This window comes from Planococcus citri, chromosome 1, assembly GCF_950023065.1.
Source record: "Planococcus citri chromosome 1, ihPlaCitr1.1, whole genome shotgun sequence".
Taxonomy (NCBI): Eukaryota; Metazoa; Arthropoda; class Insecta; order Hemiptera; family Pseudococcidae; genus Planococcus; species Planococcus citri.
Genome location: NC_088677.1, coordinates 45,910,042 through 45,930,189, shown reverse-complemented (window position 1 = coordinate 45,930,189; position 20,148 = coordinate 45,910,042). Strand labels below are relative to the sequence as shown.

The following is a 20,148-nucleotide window of genomic DNA, read 5'->3' as shown; positions in this document are numbered from 1 at the left end:
TAATTAAATGTCTTCGTCTTTGCTCTTTGAATTCGGTAAAAGAAAAGAACACTAAGAACAGACGCAATATCGGAATTTGGCAAACAGCAATTTCATTTTTCAAAAAATTTCAAAAATTTGTTATTTTAATAATTTAATCCTAATGTCACAGATAAATATCTGTAGGACTGCGCCTGCCATGGGCAGGGATGTCTAGCCAATGGGATTGGCTAAAGCTAACGGCTAAAGCTAAAAAAATTTAGTGCTTTGGCTAAGCTAACGGCTATTGGCTAATGTCTCTTCATTGGCTGGCTATTGGCTGGCTATTAGCTGGCTAATTTTATGATTTTTTAAAAATCGAGTGACCCCTCTAAATACTCCTCTAAATGAGCACATTCCCATTATAGATATTATTTATAGTTTTAGGAAATGATTATTATTTCACAAACGTGAATCACAATTATTCGCATTCACTCATTATTTGATTATATTCATAAACTGATTTTTCACTAATTTTCTGGAACACAACGATCATTGAAAAAAATTCAGAAAAAAAAACCGGAACCGCCAATGTCAAACTACTTTTTTGGTCTTTTGCTTTTGATTTTATTACGAATTTTAAAATTTTAATTTTTTTTACCCACAGGAAACCCATTTCCTCACCTAATTATTTTCAATTTTAGCCAATCATTTTTAGCCAAAATCAATTGGCTAAAGCTGGCTAATGGCTAAATTTTTTCTTGATTGGCTGGCTAATGGCTAATGGCTAAACGTCAAAAATTCAATAAGCTAACGGCTAATGGCTAATGGCTATTGGCTAGCTAGACATCCCTGGCCATGGGCCATGGCGCCTGCGTCTGCCTGCGTACCTGCGTGCGCTGACTGCGCCCCTTGGCCCTTGGGCCCTTGTTTTGAAAAAATTTCCATTCCTGGTCCTAATGTGAATCTGTAATATGACAATGAATGACTGGTTGCTGGTTGAGAAATGTGGACATGTAATGTGTAAAATTAGTCATTTTATTTGGTAAAATCGTAGTTATTTACGTATCTGGAAATATTATTTCGCCGTTGTAAATTATTCTTGTAGTTTTGTTTTGCGATAAAAAACACCTCGAGAGATGAGTGTAGATACGTATGGGCCCAGTTCTCAAACTCTTACGTTTCTGGATACCGAAGAATCGGATCTGATAGGAGCTGACACTCAAGGTTCTGAATTCGATTTCACCGAATTCACATTACCATCGCAAAGTCAAACGCAATCTTCGCAAGTTGAATCGACACCTGGGCAAATACACGTAAGTTCACGATGTCATTCGCCCCCTTTTGTCTGTTCGGTATATGGTATTGATGATGGTGTTCGTTTTTCACAGTTGAACGGTAAACTGAATGGAGATGTGAAAAGTGACGGTGTATCAGCAGTTAGTCAAAAATTAGGCGAACTACAGTTCGAAGAAGAAGAAGAAGATGCGTATTATAATAAAGTATGTCTGAAATCACCTCTGCGTCATAAATTTCTTATCTGATATATATGTTATCATGGTGTATTCACTATGTTCAGGAGTTACCCGCATTCGCTTGTAAATATTGCGCCATTCATGATCCTAGCTGTGTCGTGATGTGTAACATATGTAAAAAATGGTTTTGCAATGGTCGCGGAAATACTTGCGGGTCGCATATTGTTAACCATTTAGTTCGAGCCAAGCATAAGGTGAGTGTTTCTTGACTCATATGAACTGATAATTTGTGGAGTTCTATCTCAATGTGAGTGCTTTGCAGGAAGTAACTCTTCATAAAGATGGTCCTTTGGGAGAAACTGTCCTAGAATGTTATGCTTGCGGTATGCGAAATGCCTTCGTTTTAGGGTTCATACCTGCTAAAGCGGATTCGGTCGTGGTGCTGTTGTGTCGTCAACCTTGCGCTGCTCAAAATTCTCTCAAAGATATGAACTGGTTTGTATAAATCTTCGTTGAACTTCGGCTTGGTAAGTAAATCTTGATTGTTATAATTCATTTTTTACAATTCAGGGATCAGGAACAATGGAAACCGTTGATAGAAGATCGATGTTTCTTATCGTGGCTAGTAAAAATACCGGCTGATCAAGATCAACTCAGAGCTCGTCAAGTAACATCGGCTCAAATATCTAAACTAGAAGAACTGTGGAAGGATAACATCGATGCCACAATCTCTGATTTAGAAAAACCAGGAATCGACGTTGAACCTCAACAAGTACTTTTAAGGTTAGCTCGCCGAAATTGGCATTTGGCCTTTAACTCGTTTGGCGTATTTCATGAAACATGATCGATTTTAATATTTTAGATACGAAGATGGATATCAATATCAGAATATTTTCGGTCCCTTGGTTAAATTGGAAGCGGACTACGATAAGAGGTTGAAGGAATCCCAAACTCAGGATAATATCACCGTTCGTTGGGAGGTTTTGTTGAATAAAAAAGTGGTAGCTTACTTTAATCTCGCTAAAACTGACGGAGGTAATCGGTCGACAATTTATTCGATTGAGTATATGTTAAAGATGACCATTTAATTCACCTTACTCCCAATAGATATGAAATTGATGCACGGTGATGAGCTGAGATTACGATATATGGGAGAAGTAACCAAGCCTTGGTCTGGAGTCGGCCATGTTATCAAGATACCGGATAATTTCGGCGAAGAAGTTGGCCTAGAGATGAAAACTAGCCAAGGAATACCTTTCGAATCTACTAGTAAATTCGTAGTAGATTTTATTTGGAAATCGACGTCATTCGACAGGTAAAATTCGCATTTCGTTTTGATGGATTTCTCGATCATTTTTTCAAGTGGCTTTGAACTAGATGCTTGAAGTAGAGAAATCATATTTTAAAATCAATCAAATAAACAAGGTTACTGAACATGTCACAGAATGCAACAAGCTTTGAGGAAATTTGCTATTGACGACACTTCTGTTTCCGCTTATATTTATCATCGTTTACTTGGACACGACGTTGATGACGTATTATTCAGATCGCACGGTTCTAAACACTATTCAGCTCCTAATTTACCAGAATTGAATCGATCACAAGTAATGAATTCTGTTCATTTCGAATCAAAAACCAAAGTTTTGACATTATATCTGATTGTTTTTTTTTCAGGTGTATGCTGTAAAACAAGCAATTCAAAGACCCTTGTCTTTAATTCAAGGACCTCCTGGTACAGGTAAAACAGTCACTTCGGCGACTATTGTTTATCAGTTGGTGAAATTGAACACCGGACCTGTGCTGGTTTGTGCTCCTTCAAACACAGCCGTTGATCAATTGACAGAGAAAATCCATAAGACTAATTTAAAGGTAGATAATCACGACTGAAGGGTATTTGTGATTCCTGTATCAATATCAGATGGTAATTTCTGAGGTATACTTTTTTATTTTGCCAAGGTTGTACGAGTTTGCGCTAAATCCAGAGAAGCGATCGATTCACCGGTTGCTTTCTTAGCTTTGCATAATCAGCTTAGGAATTTAGATAGGTAAGTTGATGTGATGGGCTACGTTTTCAATCGAATATTTGAGTATCTTCAGGCTGTCTTATTTGTTGTCATTGCGATTTTGGATTCATGCCAACAAGAAAGTGAATGGATGTAGATTTATTCGATTTGCTGCATTTTATTCCTTAACGTTTGAGGAGTTGGAAACTTTCGCCGTCAGAATTTTTCATAATGAGGAGAAAGAGTAATTCGATGGGAAACGACTGGAGACAGCGTTCAGCTAAATAGCCCAAAATTATTCATTAGGCGAAAATGTAGATGAATGGGAAAAGTTTTCCAACCACTTTTACTTTTTTGGCACGACTTCAAAGTTGCGATGATGCTTTAAATGGGACACCTTGTAATCCAGTAATCTATTAAACGTGACGTTATCTCGACAGTAACTCCGAATTGAAAAAGTTACAACAACTTCGAGAAGAAACCGGCGAACTTTCGGCGGCCGATGAAAAACGATACAGAGTTTTGAAGAAATCCGCGGAGCGTGAGCTACTCGAAGCTGCTGATGTAATTTGCTGCACCTGTGTTGGTGCCGGAGATCCACGTCTAGCGCGTATGAAGTTCCATTCTATATTGATAGACGAATCAATGCAAGCTACCGAACCAGAGTGTATGGTCCCAACAGTATTAGGATCGAAACAGGTGAAATATTTATCAGTTGCAAAATTAATCGCTGACTTAGATCAGTTTAATCGATACACGGTGTTTTGGCGCAGCTCATTTTGGTTGGAGATCATTGCCAGCTTGGTCCAGTCGTTATGTGCAAAAAAGCTTCAAGAGCTGGTCTTTGTCAATCGTTGTTCGAACGTTTAGTTGTACTCGGTATCAGACCATCCCGTTTAGAAGTTCAGTATCGTATGCATCCGGAATTATCGCGCTTTCCGTCCAATTTTTTCTACGAAGGATCTTTGCAAAATGGTGTTTGTGCCGGTAATTTTTATCCCTCGAATATAACAACTAGTGGTATGAATTTAAGGTAGTTTTTTTTCTCTGGAAGAAAAACACCTTCTGAAATGAATTACCGGAGATCTTGAAAAATTTCCGGAGAAACTACATTCATAACTTTACAAACACATTTGAAACAGAGTCATGAACAATATCATTTAATGGTGTGAAATAACGCAAAAGTTGCTTGAAATATCTGAAAAAATTAGCTACATAGATCAATCTTGGCCTGTCCTCACCTCTAGTAATAATGTTCAGCGGTCAGTTTGGTCAATTGTGGTGAATAATTCTTTCATAACTGTACGCAGAGGAAAGAAAACTGCCGAAAATCGAGTTCCCCTGGCCAGCTCCGGATAAACCGATGTTATTCTATGTAACCCAAGGTACCGAAGAAATTGCCGGATCGGGTACATCGTACTTGAATCGAACCGAAGCATCCAGCGTCGAAAAAATAACCACTAGATTCTTACGTTGTGGCGTGAAACCGGAACAGATCGGTATTATAACACCGTACGAAGGACAGCGAGCATATTTGGTTAGACGTTTTTTCATCTCGACGTACCAGGGGAAAAACAGAAAATCTTTAAATTATATTTATTTGTGATTTTATAGGTACAATGTATGCAGTACCAAGGAGCACTGCATGCCCGTTTGTACCAACAGATCGAAGTGGCCAGCGTAGACGCGTTCCAAGGTCGTGAGAAAGATATCATCATCATGTCTTGCGTTCGTTCCAACGATCATCAAGGTATCGGGTTCTTGAATGATCCGCGACGGTTGAACGTTGCATTGACCAGAGCCAAGTATGGTCTTATCGTGGTCGGAAATCCTAAAGTTTTGTCCAAAGTGAGTCCATCAACTGGTTGAAAATTTCATCCATCATTCGAATACCTAATTAACCTAATTCGTTGTGATTTTTTTTCTGTCGCAGCAAACTTTATGGAATCATTTACTCAATTTCTACAAAGAACAGAAAGTACTAGTAGAAGGACCACTGAGTAATTTGAAAGAGAGCGCTATCCAGTTCGCCAAACCCAAACAGATCGTGAATTCAGCGAATCCCGGATCTCATTTTATGTCTACTACCGTCTACGATGCCAGAGAAGCCATCGTACCTGGAAGTATATACGATAGATCCGGCGGTGGTCCTAATGCCGCTGTTCATCCGCCGCCACCTCCACATCCTTTCTTCGCTCGGCCTGGTGAGTAGCTTTTGAAAAATAGCCTGAGTGGTGACCTTTGCTAATCAGTTGGCGATGATTTTACAGGTTTAGACATGTTTCCTCGTGGTCACGATCCCATCAGTTACATCTCGCCGGAAAGAGCGCAAGCTATGTCTAATATGCCGGTACCTGTTAATATGATTATGAACTTGAGTCCGATTCCGCCAAGATACTACAATCAGCAGCCTATTCCAAGTAAGAATTGTGGAGATTTTTTTTGGTAGATTGTCATTGTCCCAAAAATTGTTCAGAATGCGTCGTAAATTAGTCAGAAATCTCAGCATCGCATAAAATAATACTGATCTGGCTTTTGAGCCGATGAAAATTGGCAAATTTTGTCAAGAATGAAATGAATTCCCGATGAATGTTCAAAACACACCTCAATCCTGCCCATATGCGAGGTTCCAGTACATTTATGACCCATCATCACGATTTCTTTATGATTTTGATTCAAAATGACCATTTTATAAATTGGGTTTCAGTTTGTAAAATGTGCATTCAAATGATAATTATGGAGAATGAAGTGTCTCTTTTGAAAATTGTATCATTCGTACGATTTTTCTTTTTTTTGGTAGTGCGTCAAAAGAACGCTCGCATTCCACTGATGATGAGTGGCAAGAAAAATCCCAAAGGTGTCAGGAACTCGAGAGTTATGCCAAACGGTCTAAGTCAAGAGATAACTCAACCGTACAGTCAGAACATGTCGCAAGTACGTCTAGCGAATCGAATTTTGTCACTGTACACTCAGAGGAGGTTGATTATTCTTTGAAAACTGATAATTTCAATTTTTCGCATCCTTTTTGTAGAACATGTCGCAGCCCGGATTCAGTCTTTCGCAACCAGGACTATCTCAGCCGGAGTTATCGCAGGATAGTTACATGATTGGCGAATTCCATTCGCAGACCGATGGTATTTTGTCGCAAGATTCGTCGTACCAGATTGACCAAACGACCTCGTTTTATTCGACTCAGCCGAACCCTCATTTTTCTCAGGTATGAGAACGTTACGTTTACTTTTGTCAGTCTTTCGCTAAAAAATGTTGATTTTCAACTTTTTTGAATCTGTTCTTAGGGTTATTAACATGAAAACAAAACGCGTGGTACCGAAGCAATAGAAACGATTAACGCAGCTGTTAGGAATGCGGTCGAGTGCTCTTGATAGCGGATTACGATACACGGAATGTATTTTGTTACCCCTTCCTCGGAGAGTACACACCAGAAGAAGCGTGTTGATATACTAAGCGCGCGGTTTTGCTCGCTGCGCTGTAGTTTGGTTTTATAAGCGTTCATTGCTCTAATCTCGTACACACAAAGAAGGGAAAACCTCTCTGTCGTCTGTTGTTTTTCTCTCATTCGGTTATTTTTTTTCTTCCTTTTTTTGGGTTGTTTGACTAACACGAAACGTTGTTGTATCATTAATTTTCATCACTGGGAAACTGCTACAGATCGGAACAAAAAAAGCGAAACGTGATTACTAATACGTGTTGATGTTATTTTACAGTAATTTAACGTAGAATGAAAAGAGGTCTTCATTTACCTCTTTTGTTCATAAAGCGTTTGAAAAATACCAGACTGCGTAAACGCTCGCGTGTAATGAAAAATTAGTACAGATTTACTATATACTCGTATTTTCGGTCGGATTATTTTATTTTATTTTTTTTCGGTTCCGTTGCGAAATAGCAAAAAGTTGCCGCTTATTTTCATCCGCTGTGAAAAATGAAAGCAACGACGTGCGGTTCTAAATCGATGATTCGTGTTGAGAAATTGGGTTTTATACGGTGGATTATGTTGGTTTTAAAAAATACAAAGGTTTTATATGGTCAGCTTATTACAAAGAGTTTATTTCTCGTCCTTTTAATTCCTCTCTATTTTCGTTACGGTGGAAATAAATTCTGGGGTGGTAATAGAAGTTGGATGTGGTTGCTATATGTGCGAGGTGGGTAATTATAACAGTGCAGTTTCAATTTGTTGCATGCCTACAATTGTATAATTGTTGAGAGTTTTGTTTCCTTAAAAAAAAAAAAAAATGAAATATACATCTTTTAGCTTGATTGTGTTTTTACTTTTTAAGCTTTTATTTATTAACGAGTTGCCATGTTTCAAAGATTACAAAAGATTTTTCAGAAGTTCAGAACTTGTTTCATGATGAATGTTTGATCTTTGATCAAGTAGTATCAGATCGAGTTCGGGTTCCTCATTGCGTTTCTGCGACTCTAGGTAGGTCCTCAGTTAAACGTTAATACGTTAGAGTAATGTGATTGGGAAATATTGTTACATAGAGCCAATGAGCCATAGCTACAATGCTATATACTGAGGAGATAATTATTTTCACTGTAGCTGAGAGCTGACTGCTGAGGAAGCTGAAGTCAACATACGATACCTTCAAAGTTCAAAATTATTATTTATTTTATTTTTATTTTATTACTTAGTTACATTTACAATATTTACATACTAAAAAAAAAAATTGAAAATAATAGACCGGTTCATGGTGAGATATTCGGTTTTAATAAGCGTACGGGTACAGCGTGAATTTAACTATTATTTCGTAGTCGAAGCGTTTTTTCTTTCGTTGTGTGAGGGTTCACCGGGTTCACCGGGACAACTTTTGCATAGAAAAACAATGCTTAGACACCCACTATATTCACACAACACTCGTACGCGAACGGGTCTATTATTTTAAAAAATATTTGTGCGCGACGTTGCCACAAGCAGTACGCCCAACGCCTCGTGGTAGCCTTTGACTATATAGATATACTACGTATATGGACTGCTAACCCTTATCAAAGTGTAAAATGTAAACATAAAAGTCCACGCAACAAAAACCAGGGTTTCAGTCGAAGATTACGTGCAATTGTATGCGAGGATGACGCGAGGTGACGCGCGCATCCAAGGTTCCGTACTGTGAGAGCAATACCACCTATAGTAAAAGGCCTGAGCGCTGAATCCTTATCAGCTCTGACGTCACCACAAGTAGATGACTCGATTGTGTTTACCATTTGAATTTTAACGTATGTTTAAATGGCGAATTCGTGAAATTGAGTAAAACTTTCGTTAAAAAAGTTAATTAAATTATGAAATTCAATTAATATTTGTCATAAAATGTGTTCTAGTAATGTGGTACTGATGTTTTCAATTACAGATGGTGTTGGTTTATTTGATTTGTGTACAAAAATGAATTTTTTGCGACTCGTTTGTGTTGTGTAATTTGAATGAATAGTGATGTAAACTGTAGATTAAAATGAAAATTAATGTGTACTAGTGTGTTGTACCGGAATGATGTTGTAATGAAATAAGTAGTTAGTGAACAATGCAATCGCATCAAGTTGGAGAAAAATCTACAATACATTTTAATTTTCAAATCTACTTCTTAGACCAGCCATGCTAAAGCTGCTATGATGGATAATGGATATTAAACTAGAAATCATCAGTATCTCAAACCAATTGAAGCAGCTTTAAATTCCAAAATACTTAGGATGGATTTCAACAGGCATAAATACAATGTTTGCAAAGAATTTCGAGAGAAATCTCCGTCATGTATGCAATGTTTGGTGATCGTTTCGTATACCTTAGTCTTTGAGTTGGAGATTATGTTCGCGTATATTCGGTAATATTTACAATAATTTGTATGTGTTGTACTTCTTTGCTATATTCCTCATTGTCAGCTGTCATCCTCCAGAGTTTTTCTTGATATTCTTTTAGAAATTAGATCATAAACGAGTGTAGTTCTCATCTTTAATGATAAAAACAGTGTTGATTATGAGCTTATATTTACTTATTTTTCCATTCAAATCATTCCCTCTTGATCTCAAATTGATTATTAAGTATCAGAATGTGATTCAAAACGCAAAATAAAATGTTCTCAGTATTTATTTCGTTCTAGTGCATTAATATTTCATTCATTTCTATAGTGTTATCGGAGTACATACTATCTATTAGTGATGACGTCACAAAACAGCGCTCAGGCCTTTTACTATAGGTGGTATTGGAGCCAATGAGCAGCGTTTTCAGGCAACGAACACCGTTTTTCGTTGAGTGGACTTTTGAAAATCTGCTTACATGATTTCTCCATATAACCAACGTTAAATTGATAAGAATCAGCAGTCCATATACGTAGTATATCTATATAGTCAATGGTGGTAGCACACCTACGAACTACGAAGTTATGACATGGCAACGTTAGAGCTTCGCTCCAAATTCCGGTCGGTTTCATTTCATATCATTCTTATCAAGACTTATCTATGTTTTCTATTTCTCAAATCTCATGTGGTACGGACGGTGTGATTGTGCATATATTTTCGTCATTAAAACTATATAGAAAACCTCATACTTTTCAAAAAATATATTGCAGTAGCTGTAATGCGTGTCTTTCTGTTACATGAAGACGTGAACCATTATGTATGATAATGCATTTATAAAGTCCTACATTCGTCACTTGAACAGTTGCTCGATATGGTGAAAATATCAAAATGATTTTTTACAATATAGCTATTTGTTCGTTAACCAAGAGCTATAAATTTCGTAACATTTTTTTTAAATTACGGATTTCTCACTTTACCGGAGTTGCTAGTGTTATTGATGAATTACGTAATACTGAACGTAAGCTGATTAGTGACAAAGTGCTATCTGAGAAAAGTCTTACGTTTTCAATTCCTTGTAGTAGATTTTTCTCCAACAATGATGTTGAGGAAAAACGCATTTCTTGGTCTGGTGGAATATGTGATAGAGTAGTCAAGTCCTCCGGCCCTTTACAACCGTATTTGCGATTGATTAGATTGGATAACCCAACAGGTAACTGATTTTTGATGATGTACTACCTATCATTAAATTATAGTTAATTTCTTACTTTTTAATTCTAGGTTGCTGGCTTTTATTTTGGCCATTTGGATGGAGTATAGCGTTGACTGCGAACCCCGGATGTTTGCCAGATTTACATTGTCTATTGACGTTTTACTTGATGGCGGTAATCATGCGAGGAGCTGGATGTACTATAAACGATATGTGGGATAAAGAAATTGACCAAAAAGTTATATTCTTGATGAAATATTTGGTTATTTTGAAATTTGTTTTTCATGAGGCGATTTTCTAGGTTGCTCGCACCAAACATAGACCACTAGCCAAAGAAGAATTGACTAGATTTGATGCTTTGGTTTTCCTGGGCGGTCAGTTAGGATTAGGATGTTTAATTTTACTGCAGTATAATTTTTATACCGTGATATTGAGTGCTAGTTCGTTGGGTAAGTTGATAAAAGAAAATTGAAGAAAAGCTCACTTGTTGGTATTTTTATTCGAATCCTTGTTGCAGTTTTAGCAATAAGCTATCCTTTGATGAAAAAGCTGATTCCATATCCTCAAGTTATTTTGGGAATGGCGATGAATTACGGTACTTTGCTAGGATCTCCTGCTGTTTACGGGTTTTCCGATTGGTCAGTTTGTTTGCCTTTATATCTTGGTGGTATTTGTTGGACCGTTGTTTATGATACCATCTATGCCTATCAAGTAATTCAACTTTCTTAGTACTTAACGATCAGTTTCTCATTAAGTTTATTCATATTGATGTATTAAATTTCTTTTTTTAAAACCAATTTTAGGATATAAATGATGACAAAAAATTGGGATTAAAATCCACAGCAATTACTTTTAACGATAATCCGAAATTATGGTTAGGCGGCTTCAGTGGTGGTATGATTTCGTTAATGAGTATTTGCGGTATAATGAACGAACAAACCTGGCCATTTTATACGTCATTATTACTAATTTCTGCTCACCTTGCCAAACAAGTAATCAAAGTTGGAATTGTTACCTACTCGTTTTATTTAAGTATGTTGGTAATTTGATTTTTTTTTCAGATTTATAATTTGAATACAGATAACGTTCAAGAGTGCGCTTCGAAATTTGTTTCCAACCAAAGAATAGGGTTAATTTTATTTTTAGGTATTGTGTTAGGAAGTTTGTTGAAATCAAAATCCGTTGAAAAAAATTCAAGTCAGGCATCTAGTCAGAAATTAGTTACCGAATCATGATGGATTTTAGTTCCTTGAGAGATTTATGTAAACGGTGTTGTTAATTCATAAATTTAAACATTTGTTATGTAATATCATAATCGTCTTTAGTGAGATGAAAATATTATAATCAGAGTTCTTTAATAGTCTTTTAAAAGAATTTGAAGTAACTTTGAAAGTAAATAATTTTTGTTAATTGTTGAACATTCGATTATGCTAATCAATATGAAGATGGGTGAAGTGAATTATTGTACAACATGATACATATAAGATAAGACTTGAATTTTCTGTAAAACTTCATGTGAGAGATGACCATTTTTCACTCGAAGATTGAAAATGAATCAAATAAAAAAAGTGCGCGTCCATAAAAATTGAAATTTTATTATTTACAGAACGAAACAGAAGTACGCTGTTACTAATATTCTACTTTTTTAGGAGCAATTCGCTCTAACATCGCCTTTTCATATTCTTCAGGAGTAAGGAAATTCTTATTAAGACTCTCTATAGTATGATGAATACCAGGTAAAATAATAGCAATATAGCATTGCTTATGATACAATTTGGGAGAACACTCGCGAATTTTCTGTGGATTGTTTTCCAATTGATGGTTCATTTCCAATAATTTTCCAGGAATCGTGGAGTAAATTGTATAAACTTTGTCATCAGCGCATTCAACGAAACAAAGAGGAGCTGTCTGATTTACATTTTGAGCATTTCGTTTATGTTTTCCTGATATTTTGTTGTCCAGTCTGTTGATATTTTTAGAAACTTGGAAATTTATGTTTCTAATCTCGATATCTTCGCATAACAACGGATGCGACGGAGCTAAAGTAACAACGCAAACTTTGTTCGAATGAACAAGAACACAAAAGTCGTTGTACTTTTGATTAACATCGATGCAATACCGAAGGGTGAAAAAACGATTCAAGTAATCCTTGTGATGTTCAAAATTTATAGTTTCTTCGATCAAGGGGACATGAATTATAGGTGTCAAGATCTTCATTGCAACACTTTGTGTCATCTCAACAGATGAATTTTCAGAAATCAACAACTGTTCAGTCTTGCATGTTTTGATACTTTCCGCTACTGAATCGACGTTCAAAGTTTCATTACAACTCGTTTCACGTTCTGTAGATTCCTCAACATGCGCATTCACGGAGGATAAGTTCGAATTACCATTTATGATACTACCGATTTTGTCCATTTTTACAGGTAAGCCTAACAAGAAGAGAAGTGAAAGGTCTAATTCGTTTCTGGCTTATTCTCAACTAAGCTGTCCAAGTGTTTTTTTATACTATTCATCGCCAATTTATGATTATTTTCAGCTTTCTGCCGTCTCTGTAAACAGCACAATAAACGCAATTATATTACGCATGAAAATTAGCACTTGATGAAACAATGTAACCATAAGAAATAGAAAGGTGACAATAGTAAAAAAACAAAACGCATTTATACCTCTCTTTTGAAACACCTCAAAACGTCATCGTACTCCTTGGAACAATAATCAAAATACCTCATAATATAATGCTGAAATGAAATAAAAAACAATCATAGGTCATGCACTTGGTAATTCATCAATTCTTTTTACAGAAGTATTTTGATACCTTCAAATACGCAATTTGTACAAGAACTATCTTACCTCATTTTTACAAGCAGCGAATCGCTTCCAAAGTAAATTACATTCTTCAGTATGCAAAAAAGAATGCCGATTTGGATCCGCTTTATGGTCCATATACAAACGAAAAGTGAACAGTTTTTTCAATTTGTAAGTAATTAAAAATGTGAGGAAAAAATACGAAGAAGTAAGAATGTAGGAAATATGGAAATAACAAAATAAAAATTCTTATCTAACCTTGGCGGCTTTACCTTATCAAAATTCATTCGCAAATTCGTCCCGCGGCGGCCGCGGCCCGGGCCTCCCGGCAAAAACATGACATACGTAAACGTAACGAAACGAAACTATGATTTCTGTCACGTGTCACATGCGCGTCACGTAACGTAACTTCATTGCATTGCAAAGCTGGTAGCAAATACTATCAACTAACAATAGGTTTGTTCGTTTTTATTACTCGGTCTAACCGGGTCTACACTTTCCTTACTCTCCTTACTCCGCTCTCCACTTTTTACCCCTGATTTAACCAAAGACCTATAACAGGTCTCTGGATTTAACCTTACCCGGGTAAGAAACCTGGTTAAAAACGAACAAACCTAATACTGGCAACTCCATTTAAAATACATTGGGCGTTTTTGTCGCAACAAGGGCGCTATCTGAGCGGCTTGGCAAGTAACAGTAAGTAATAGGCATTCATGTCAAGGGCTGTGATTGGTCGATTTAAATCTCGCGGCTATCAGTACCACACAACAAACTAAAAAAACGAACTGATAAAACATCATAATACCGCAAAATTCAATTCAACCAATCAGAATGCTTCTGATAGGATTTAGTTACTTGCCTGGCCGCTAGGAGGATTAAACATCATTTTTCAACAGAGTTGCCAGTATTGTTAGTTGATAGTATTTGCTGGTAGGACTCGACTACATACAAAATCTAAAAAATTCAGAACCGTTTTTGATTTTTTTGATTTTAAGATTTTTGGAAAACTAGTGGGCACCCGTTCGTGTGGCCGTGTAGTGGGTACAGGGTGTAGTGAACATCTGTAAATGATGGAACAATCAGGGTTGCCATTGCACTTATGTTCTGAGGGAGGAAAGTAACTGCTTTCCACACATGTTTAGATGGCTGGGTTAAACCGTTAAAGACGTATTTTAATCATCAGGTTTCCGCACCACCCCGGAGGTACTGATGTAGGCGCGTTTTTTTTATTGTGGTTTCCCCTGTAGGCCTAATCCACAGTGTTGAATACTCGAATACTCATCACAAGCACCACGAAATTAACATAAAATCAATAAAATGAAACAGAACAAAAATTACCAAGCCTTTTGAATACATTGTTCTATTTGTAGGGTCCTCATTTTCGAAAATAGCCACAGGACATTTAAAATCTTCTCTCCTCAGCTTCAAGGCTCCAGGTCTAATTACTGTTCTGACCATATCTCAAATTCAATAAGGTGATCAATGAACTAAGATACAACACTTCTATATACAATATTTTTTGTTTTAAATTCTACACATTCAGAGGATAACTGTACTTTGAAATTATTTTCATTTTGTACTCTGGAAAAAGCAGTATATAATTGACCATGTGCAAAAACTTCATGAGTCAAGTTTACTCCAACAAATTCAAATGTTTGACCCTGACTTTTATTTATTGTCATTGCAAAAGCAGGAATTACAGGTAGTTGAGTTCTTTTCAATTGAAATGGTAAGGTAGAGTGGACTGCTACATAAGCGGCAACTCGGCAACTTAGCAACTTCGTTTCGCGTCAGTGGAACGAAAATGATAAGAAGTTGCTCGGTTATTGGCTGGAACTAGCAACCAAATCAAAATTTTTTGATTTGGTTGCCAAGTTGCCAGTTGCTGGTTGCTAGTTGCTGCTTATGTAGCAGTCCACTAAATCACTGGGTAATAAATCAATTTGTGGTATATTGACTATTTTTTTTGAATGTGTACCAGTCAAAATTTCACACTGAATGAAATGATTGAATAATTGTACTATTAATAATCTTGTTCCATTGCAGAGACCTTCTCGGACATTTAGATTTCGTAATAACATAACTACACATCCTACTTTTAAGCGCAATTCGTGTGGAGGCATACCAGAAGGTGTTTGGTTATATAAAAAATCTAAAGGGTATCTTTCAATTTCTAAAGGATCATCACTTTGAATTTTATCTGAACTGTAATAAATTATTTCATCTCCATTTATTAATCGTAAAATTTCATTATTTATCATTAATGCAGTAGAATTAAGTGCACAGAGAATTGTTTTCGATTTTACTACATTTTTGCTGAAATTATTACCATAGATATCTTCAATAAGATTTTTTGAAATGTACTTTTGTGGTATTTCAATTTTATCATCACTATCATTTATACTTCCATTTCCTATTGATAATAGCCAAGCATTAAAACGATTATTAGTGCACCTTATATTTTCAGTTAATGAAAAACACTTAAAATGACGCCATAAAGAACTATATATTAGGCAGTGTTCAAGTATAACAGTAGCATTTGCTCTAGGAACCACTGGTAAAGTTTGTCTGAAATCACCACCTAAAATCATGATTTTATTTCCAAATTTACAATCATTTTGCATTATGAATCTCAATAGTCTGTCAATACATTCTAAAATATATTTGTCCATCATAGAGCATTCATCAATAATTATCATTTGACATTTTTTCAATTCTTCAGCTTCTTTAGAACCAGCTTTTATATATGAAGTTGAATCATCTAAAATTGGAACAGGTAATTTGAATCCACTATGAGCAGTACGACCATTTTCTAATAAAAGTGCAGCTATACCAGTTGTTGCAAATGAGAAAACAATTCCATGCTTACTCTGTACATATTGCATAATTGTATTATATAAATATGTTTTTCCACAGCCTCCAGGTCCATCTACAAAAAAGCATCTCTGCAAACTACTTTTATTTTCAAATGCATTTTTTATTTCATTAAATATTATCAACTGTTTTTCATTCAAGGAATCTATGCGTAATTGTAATGCTTGCTCATCAATTATTGGTGTGCAATTATTGGCATCTTCTTGTTCAGCTAAATTTTTCAACATTTCTCTATCAATAGGTAATTGTAACTTTTCACAAGACGTGTTATGTAAATGTAAAAGTTTATCAATTTCTTGTAAAGCTTTTTGATGTGCAATAATAGGGTCAGAATACTGCTTCTGAAAATCTTCTGATAATAGATCACAAAATTTATTCCATAAAATGGTTGCATTACTCTCAATACAAAACAGACAAATATAACAAAATGTATTTCTCAATTCTGCAGGCATGGCAAAAACACTCATTTCTTGCAAAGTTTGAATATAACTGTTATTATTTTTAATGAGACCTTTTGCTAAAGCTGCTTCTTCAAATGTATTATAATAAATATTATTCACAGTACGAATGTCTTCATAGCTTGTTGAACCTACACAATGTAAAAGTAACGTTCTCAGATAAAACAATTCCACATTTTTTGAATTTACCATGTACATTCGTGATACAACATTAAAATGTTGTTTTCTTGGTGACCAAACCTGTTTGCTCTTATTGAACACATAATGTTGAGGTATTTCAGTATATTTATATTTTTTACTATCAGCATCTTTTTTATTCAATTCAAACCAAGCTAAAAGAGTACTCTTATTTCGTTGCAAACCTTTGTCTTCATTTCCTTTTTCAAACATTACATTTTGTTCACCTGGTAAATGAACTTGTAAACGAATAACACTGTGTGATCGATCATGTAACTTAAATTCAAATAATCTCCAAGCAGCTTCGCATGCACTTATGTAACGACAGTCTAGGTAGGATTCTATCTCATCATACAATAATAACGAAGTTCCTTGATGCATTATTTTAATACAAGCACAATCATAACCCTTGTAAATATATTTGAACATATACTTTACACTTTTTACAGTTGTACATACTTCAACATTAATATGTGCATTATATTTCTTTGATAGGTACCTATTATAAGGAACAACATATCTATTATCATAGGTAACACCATTTTTAGTAATTTCGATATCATTTCTACGCCTATAAGAAGGATAACCTGCTCTATCCATACAAGTTTCATTGTGAAAAGTTTTTGGAAATCCTTTTACACATTTTCCATTTTCCATACAATAAGCATTAGGTTTCATTGCACCACAAGGACCATGAATCATATTATTTTTGACTATTTCATGTAATGCAGGATAAACTTTAGGATCTGGAATTTCAGCACTAACAAATCTATCAATCATTTCACTACTCAATATTTTATCTTTCAAAATGAATAACATGTGAGCATGTGGTAAGCCTCGTTTTTGAAATTCAATAGTGTAAACATAACCACTTACTTCGCCAAATATTTTATTTTCGACAATATCGTGAATTAATTCTTTATGTTTCAATGAAAATACTCTGCATACTAAATCAGGTCTATCACTTGCAGATTGTGAGTACAATAAATTATCTGATATTTCTGGCCATTTAGGATTGCAAGTAAATGTAATAAATAGGTCTGGGGATCCACATGTACCAACAATTGACATTGCATCTAAATACTTTTCTCTCATATTTCTAGGTGAACCTTCAAAAGAGCTAGGTAAAATAATTTGCTTTCCTACTTCACAAGCATTTTCCTCTGTTTTATTTCTCATATAATCCATTAAACCAGTGTAACTTTCAACACGCAAATCTTTTTGATGATTTCTCACAAAATTTAATCTATTAGCTTCAACTTGCACATAAGAATCTACAACATATTGTTGAAGTAATTTACCATAGTTAAGCAAAGGATTCTGTTGTTGAGTAGTTATAGATAATTTAGATTTTTTATATTGCAACATTGTAATGTGCTTTTCTTTTTCATCATCATTTTGAATATTACTAAGCATATTAGGCTCCCATCCAGGTTCTCCATATGGAAACATTAAAGTGTAACACATAGGGTCTAAATTACAGCTGAAACTATTGATATTTATGAAAGTATCATTATTCTCAGATTTTGGGTAGATACGAATGTCACGTTGAAAAGGTGGAGCACCATCATTATTTTTGAATATAACAGCTACTTCACTGCAATTTGGTAAATTATAGCGTCTACAATCGACAGTTCTATTTTGACGTATCATCATGGAAACATTGTTCTCATTTACTGTTGTCTCAGAATTTTGTGATTGCCTACTTATTTCTTCATTTTCCAAAGTTTTTAACATTTTATAGCTTTTTGCATATGGATTAATTGACCGTATTTCTAAATCCAAATCTTTTAATAAATCCTTGTCACATTCTTTATTGGCATTCATTTTTAAACGTTCATGCAATGCTTCCTCACTATCAAGAAAATATAACTGAGCATATTTTGGCGGTAATATTGATGAAGTTTGACAATGAGTAGTTTTATGATAAATTTGTCCATGAATTCTATAACAATAAGGCCCAGTACCAGAAAGTGTATCAATTTGAGCACCACATGACGCAAAGGATAATGCACTATTATATTGTCTGATATTTGTCATAAAATTTCTATGTTTGGGATGTAAAACATTGGTTAAAAGTTCTTGTATCAAAGTTATAGATTTTGGATGCTCAATTTTTACTTTACCTTTATGACAACAATCAGTATATTTACCATCCCAGGGTAATTCTCCTTTAAAATGTAGTGCTGAACAAATATTGCATTCATATTCAAGATTTCCACAATGATGTGATGGCATTTCATCTGAAGAATTATTATGATCAAAGGTAGTAAGATTGTGAGGAGAATTTTTCATTTTTTGTCTTTTATTCTCAAAAGTATTATAAGCTTGTTGTATCCCATGTTTTCCTTTGTAATTAAATTTGCTATATGAATGATCAAGTTGAACAACATTAGCTGAAGCCTCTTCATCACAATCAGTTATCATCTGTTCAGTTTCACAATCATATAAAACAATTTCTTCAACAGTAGTAATATATTTCTCCATAGCTTCATCATTACCCACATCATTCTGGACATAAATATTTTCAGTAATGCCTTCATCATAAACTGCAGAATAATTAATAGCAGAGGGGTCCATAATTTTTTCATGAATGGAAGAATTATCAATATTTAACCTATCAGCACAAATATTCACAGGCCTACAATTGCTCACATTATCATTTCTCAAATGAACATTCTCATCTTGGTCAGCATAAGGAAATTCAATGACAGTTTTTCTTCTAAATAAACTTAGCAAATGAGGTCTCATTTTAATTATTGAAAAAGATAATTTTGTCACATCTCTTTTATATAATCGACTGGTTGCAAAAGCTAATGAAAATACACCACAGTCTTTTCCATTGGTTTGTTGTTGAACTTTTTTATACACAAACTGAAGATTTTGAATGTTTGTACTTTTTTGTAAAAAAATCACCTGATTTGGAGTAACATTATTACGATTTAAACTGTCATATACATACATGATATTTTTTTTCCCATATTCAAATAAAACCCAATGTCTTACATCATCCATATCAGACATTGGTCCATCTGGTAATATTTGCAAAAATGTTTTTCTTTTATCATATTTATCAACATTATTCCACGTAACTGAATCCCATATACCCATAAGATAAACGTTATTATAATGCACAGAAAAACCTTGCTTATTCATCATTTCAAAAAAATTATTTATTGTATCACCACTTATGTAATCATTCAAAATTTCATTTTCAAGTTCCATCTTGTTATAAATGAATAAATTGTACTTTGTGTATAGATAAAATTCTCAGTTTTTTTCAAAATTTATTTGTTTATTAGATTTATGGCAATTGGCACTTCTCTATTCAGTGATCAAGGTTATATTGATCAGATTATTTGGTTATCAAAATTATCAGATTATTC

The 20,148-nt window shown here is 34.8% G+C and overlaps 4 protein-coding genes and 1 long non-coding RNA gene across 5 annotated transcripts; 2 read left to right on the top strand and 3 right to left on the bottom strand.

Moving 5' to 3' along the window:
- Positions 1 to 902: 902 nt before the first annotated feature.
- On the top strand, positions 903 to 7,711 carry LOC135832285 (regulator of nonsense transcripts 1-like). The gene is made up of 19 exons (XM_065345437.1): positions 903 to 1,274; positions 1,350 to 1,460; positions 1,538 to 1,687; positions 1,756 to 1,928; positions 2,004 to 2,216; positions 2,296 to 2,468; positions 2,541 to 2,748; positions 2,878 to 3,037; positions 3,108 to 3,302; positions 3,390 to 3,478; positions 3,877 to 4,135; positions 4,210 to 4,423; positions 4,747 to 4,973; positions 5,051 to 5,284; positions 5,370 to 5,640; positions 5,707 to 5,856; positions 6,237 to 6,370; positions 6,468 to 6,653; positions 6,733 to 7,711. Exons 1-19 carry the CDS (start codon positions 1,098 to 1,100, stop codon positions 6,739 to 6,741), a joined length of 3,333 nt encoding a protein of 1,110 aa, XP_065201509.1. The 5' UTR covers positions 903 to 1,097; the 3' UTR covers positions 6,742 to 7,711.
- A 2,117-nt stretch (positions 7,712 to 9,828) lies between these two features.
- Positions 9,829 to 12,030, top strand: Coq2 (ubiquinone biosynthesis protein COQ2, mitochondrial). Its single transcript, XM_065345445.1, has 6 exons — positions 9,829 to 10,448; positions 10,517 to 10,683; positions 10,747 to 10,894; positions 10,963 to 11,156; positions 11,249 to 11,437; positions 11,507 to 12,030. Exons 1-6 carry the CDS (start codon positions 10,127 to 10,129, stop codon positions 11,678 to 11,680), a joined length of 1,194 nt encoding a protein of 397 aa, XP_065201517.1. The 5' UTR covers positions 9,829 to 10,126; the 3' UTR covers positions 11,681 to 12,030.
- A 44-nt stretch (positions 12,031 to 12,074) lies between these two features.
- Positions 12,075 to 12,662, bottom strand: LOC135835078 (protein Abitram). The gene has a single exon (XM_065349156.1). It carries the CDS (start codon positions 12,660 to 12,662, stop codon positions 12,075 to 12,077), a length of 588 nt encoding a protein of 195 aa, XP_065205228.1.
- Positions 12,663 to 12,831: 169 nt separating this feature from the next.
- On the bottom strand, positions 12,832 to 13,529 carry LOC135832292 (uncharacterized). Its single transcript, XR_010556293.1, has 3 exons — positions 13,299 to 13,529; positions 13,115 to 13,186; positions 12,832 to 12,997 (listed from the first exon to the last, which is right to left on the bottom strand). It is a non-coding gene; the product is annotated as an uncharacterized LOC135832292 (long non-coding RNA).
- Positions 13,530 to 16,683: 3,154 nt separating this feature from the next.
- Positions 16,684 to 18,589, bottom strand: LOC135835072 (uncharacterized). The gene is made up of 3 exons (XM_065349144.1): positions 17,262 to 18,589; positions 16,826 to 17,018; positions 16,684 to 16,716 (listed from the first exon to the last, which is right to left on the bottom strand). Exons 1-3 carry the CDS (start codon positions 18,587 to 18,589, stop codon positions 16,684 to 16,686), a joined length of 1,554 nt encoding a protein of 517 aa, XP_065205216.1.
- Between the last annotated feature and the right edge of the window lie 1,559 nt (positions 18,590 to 20,148).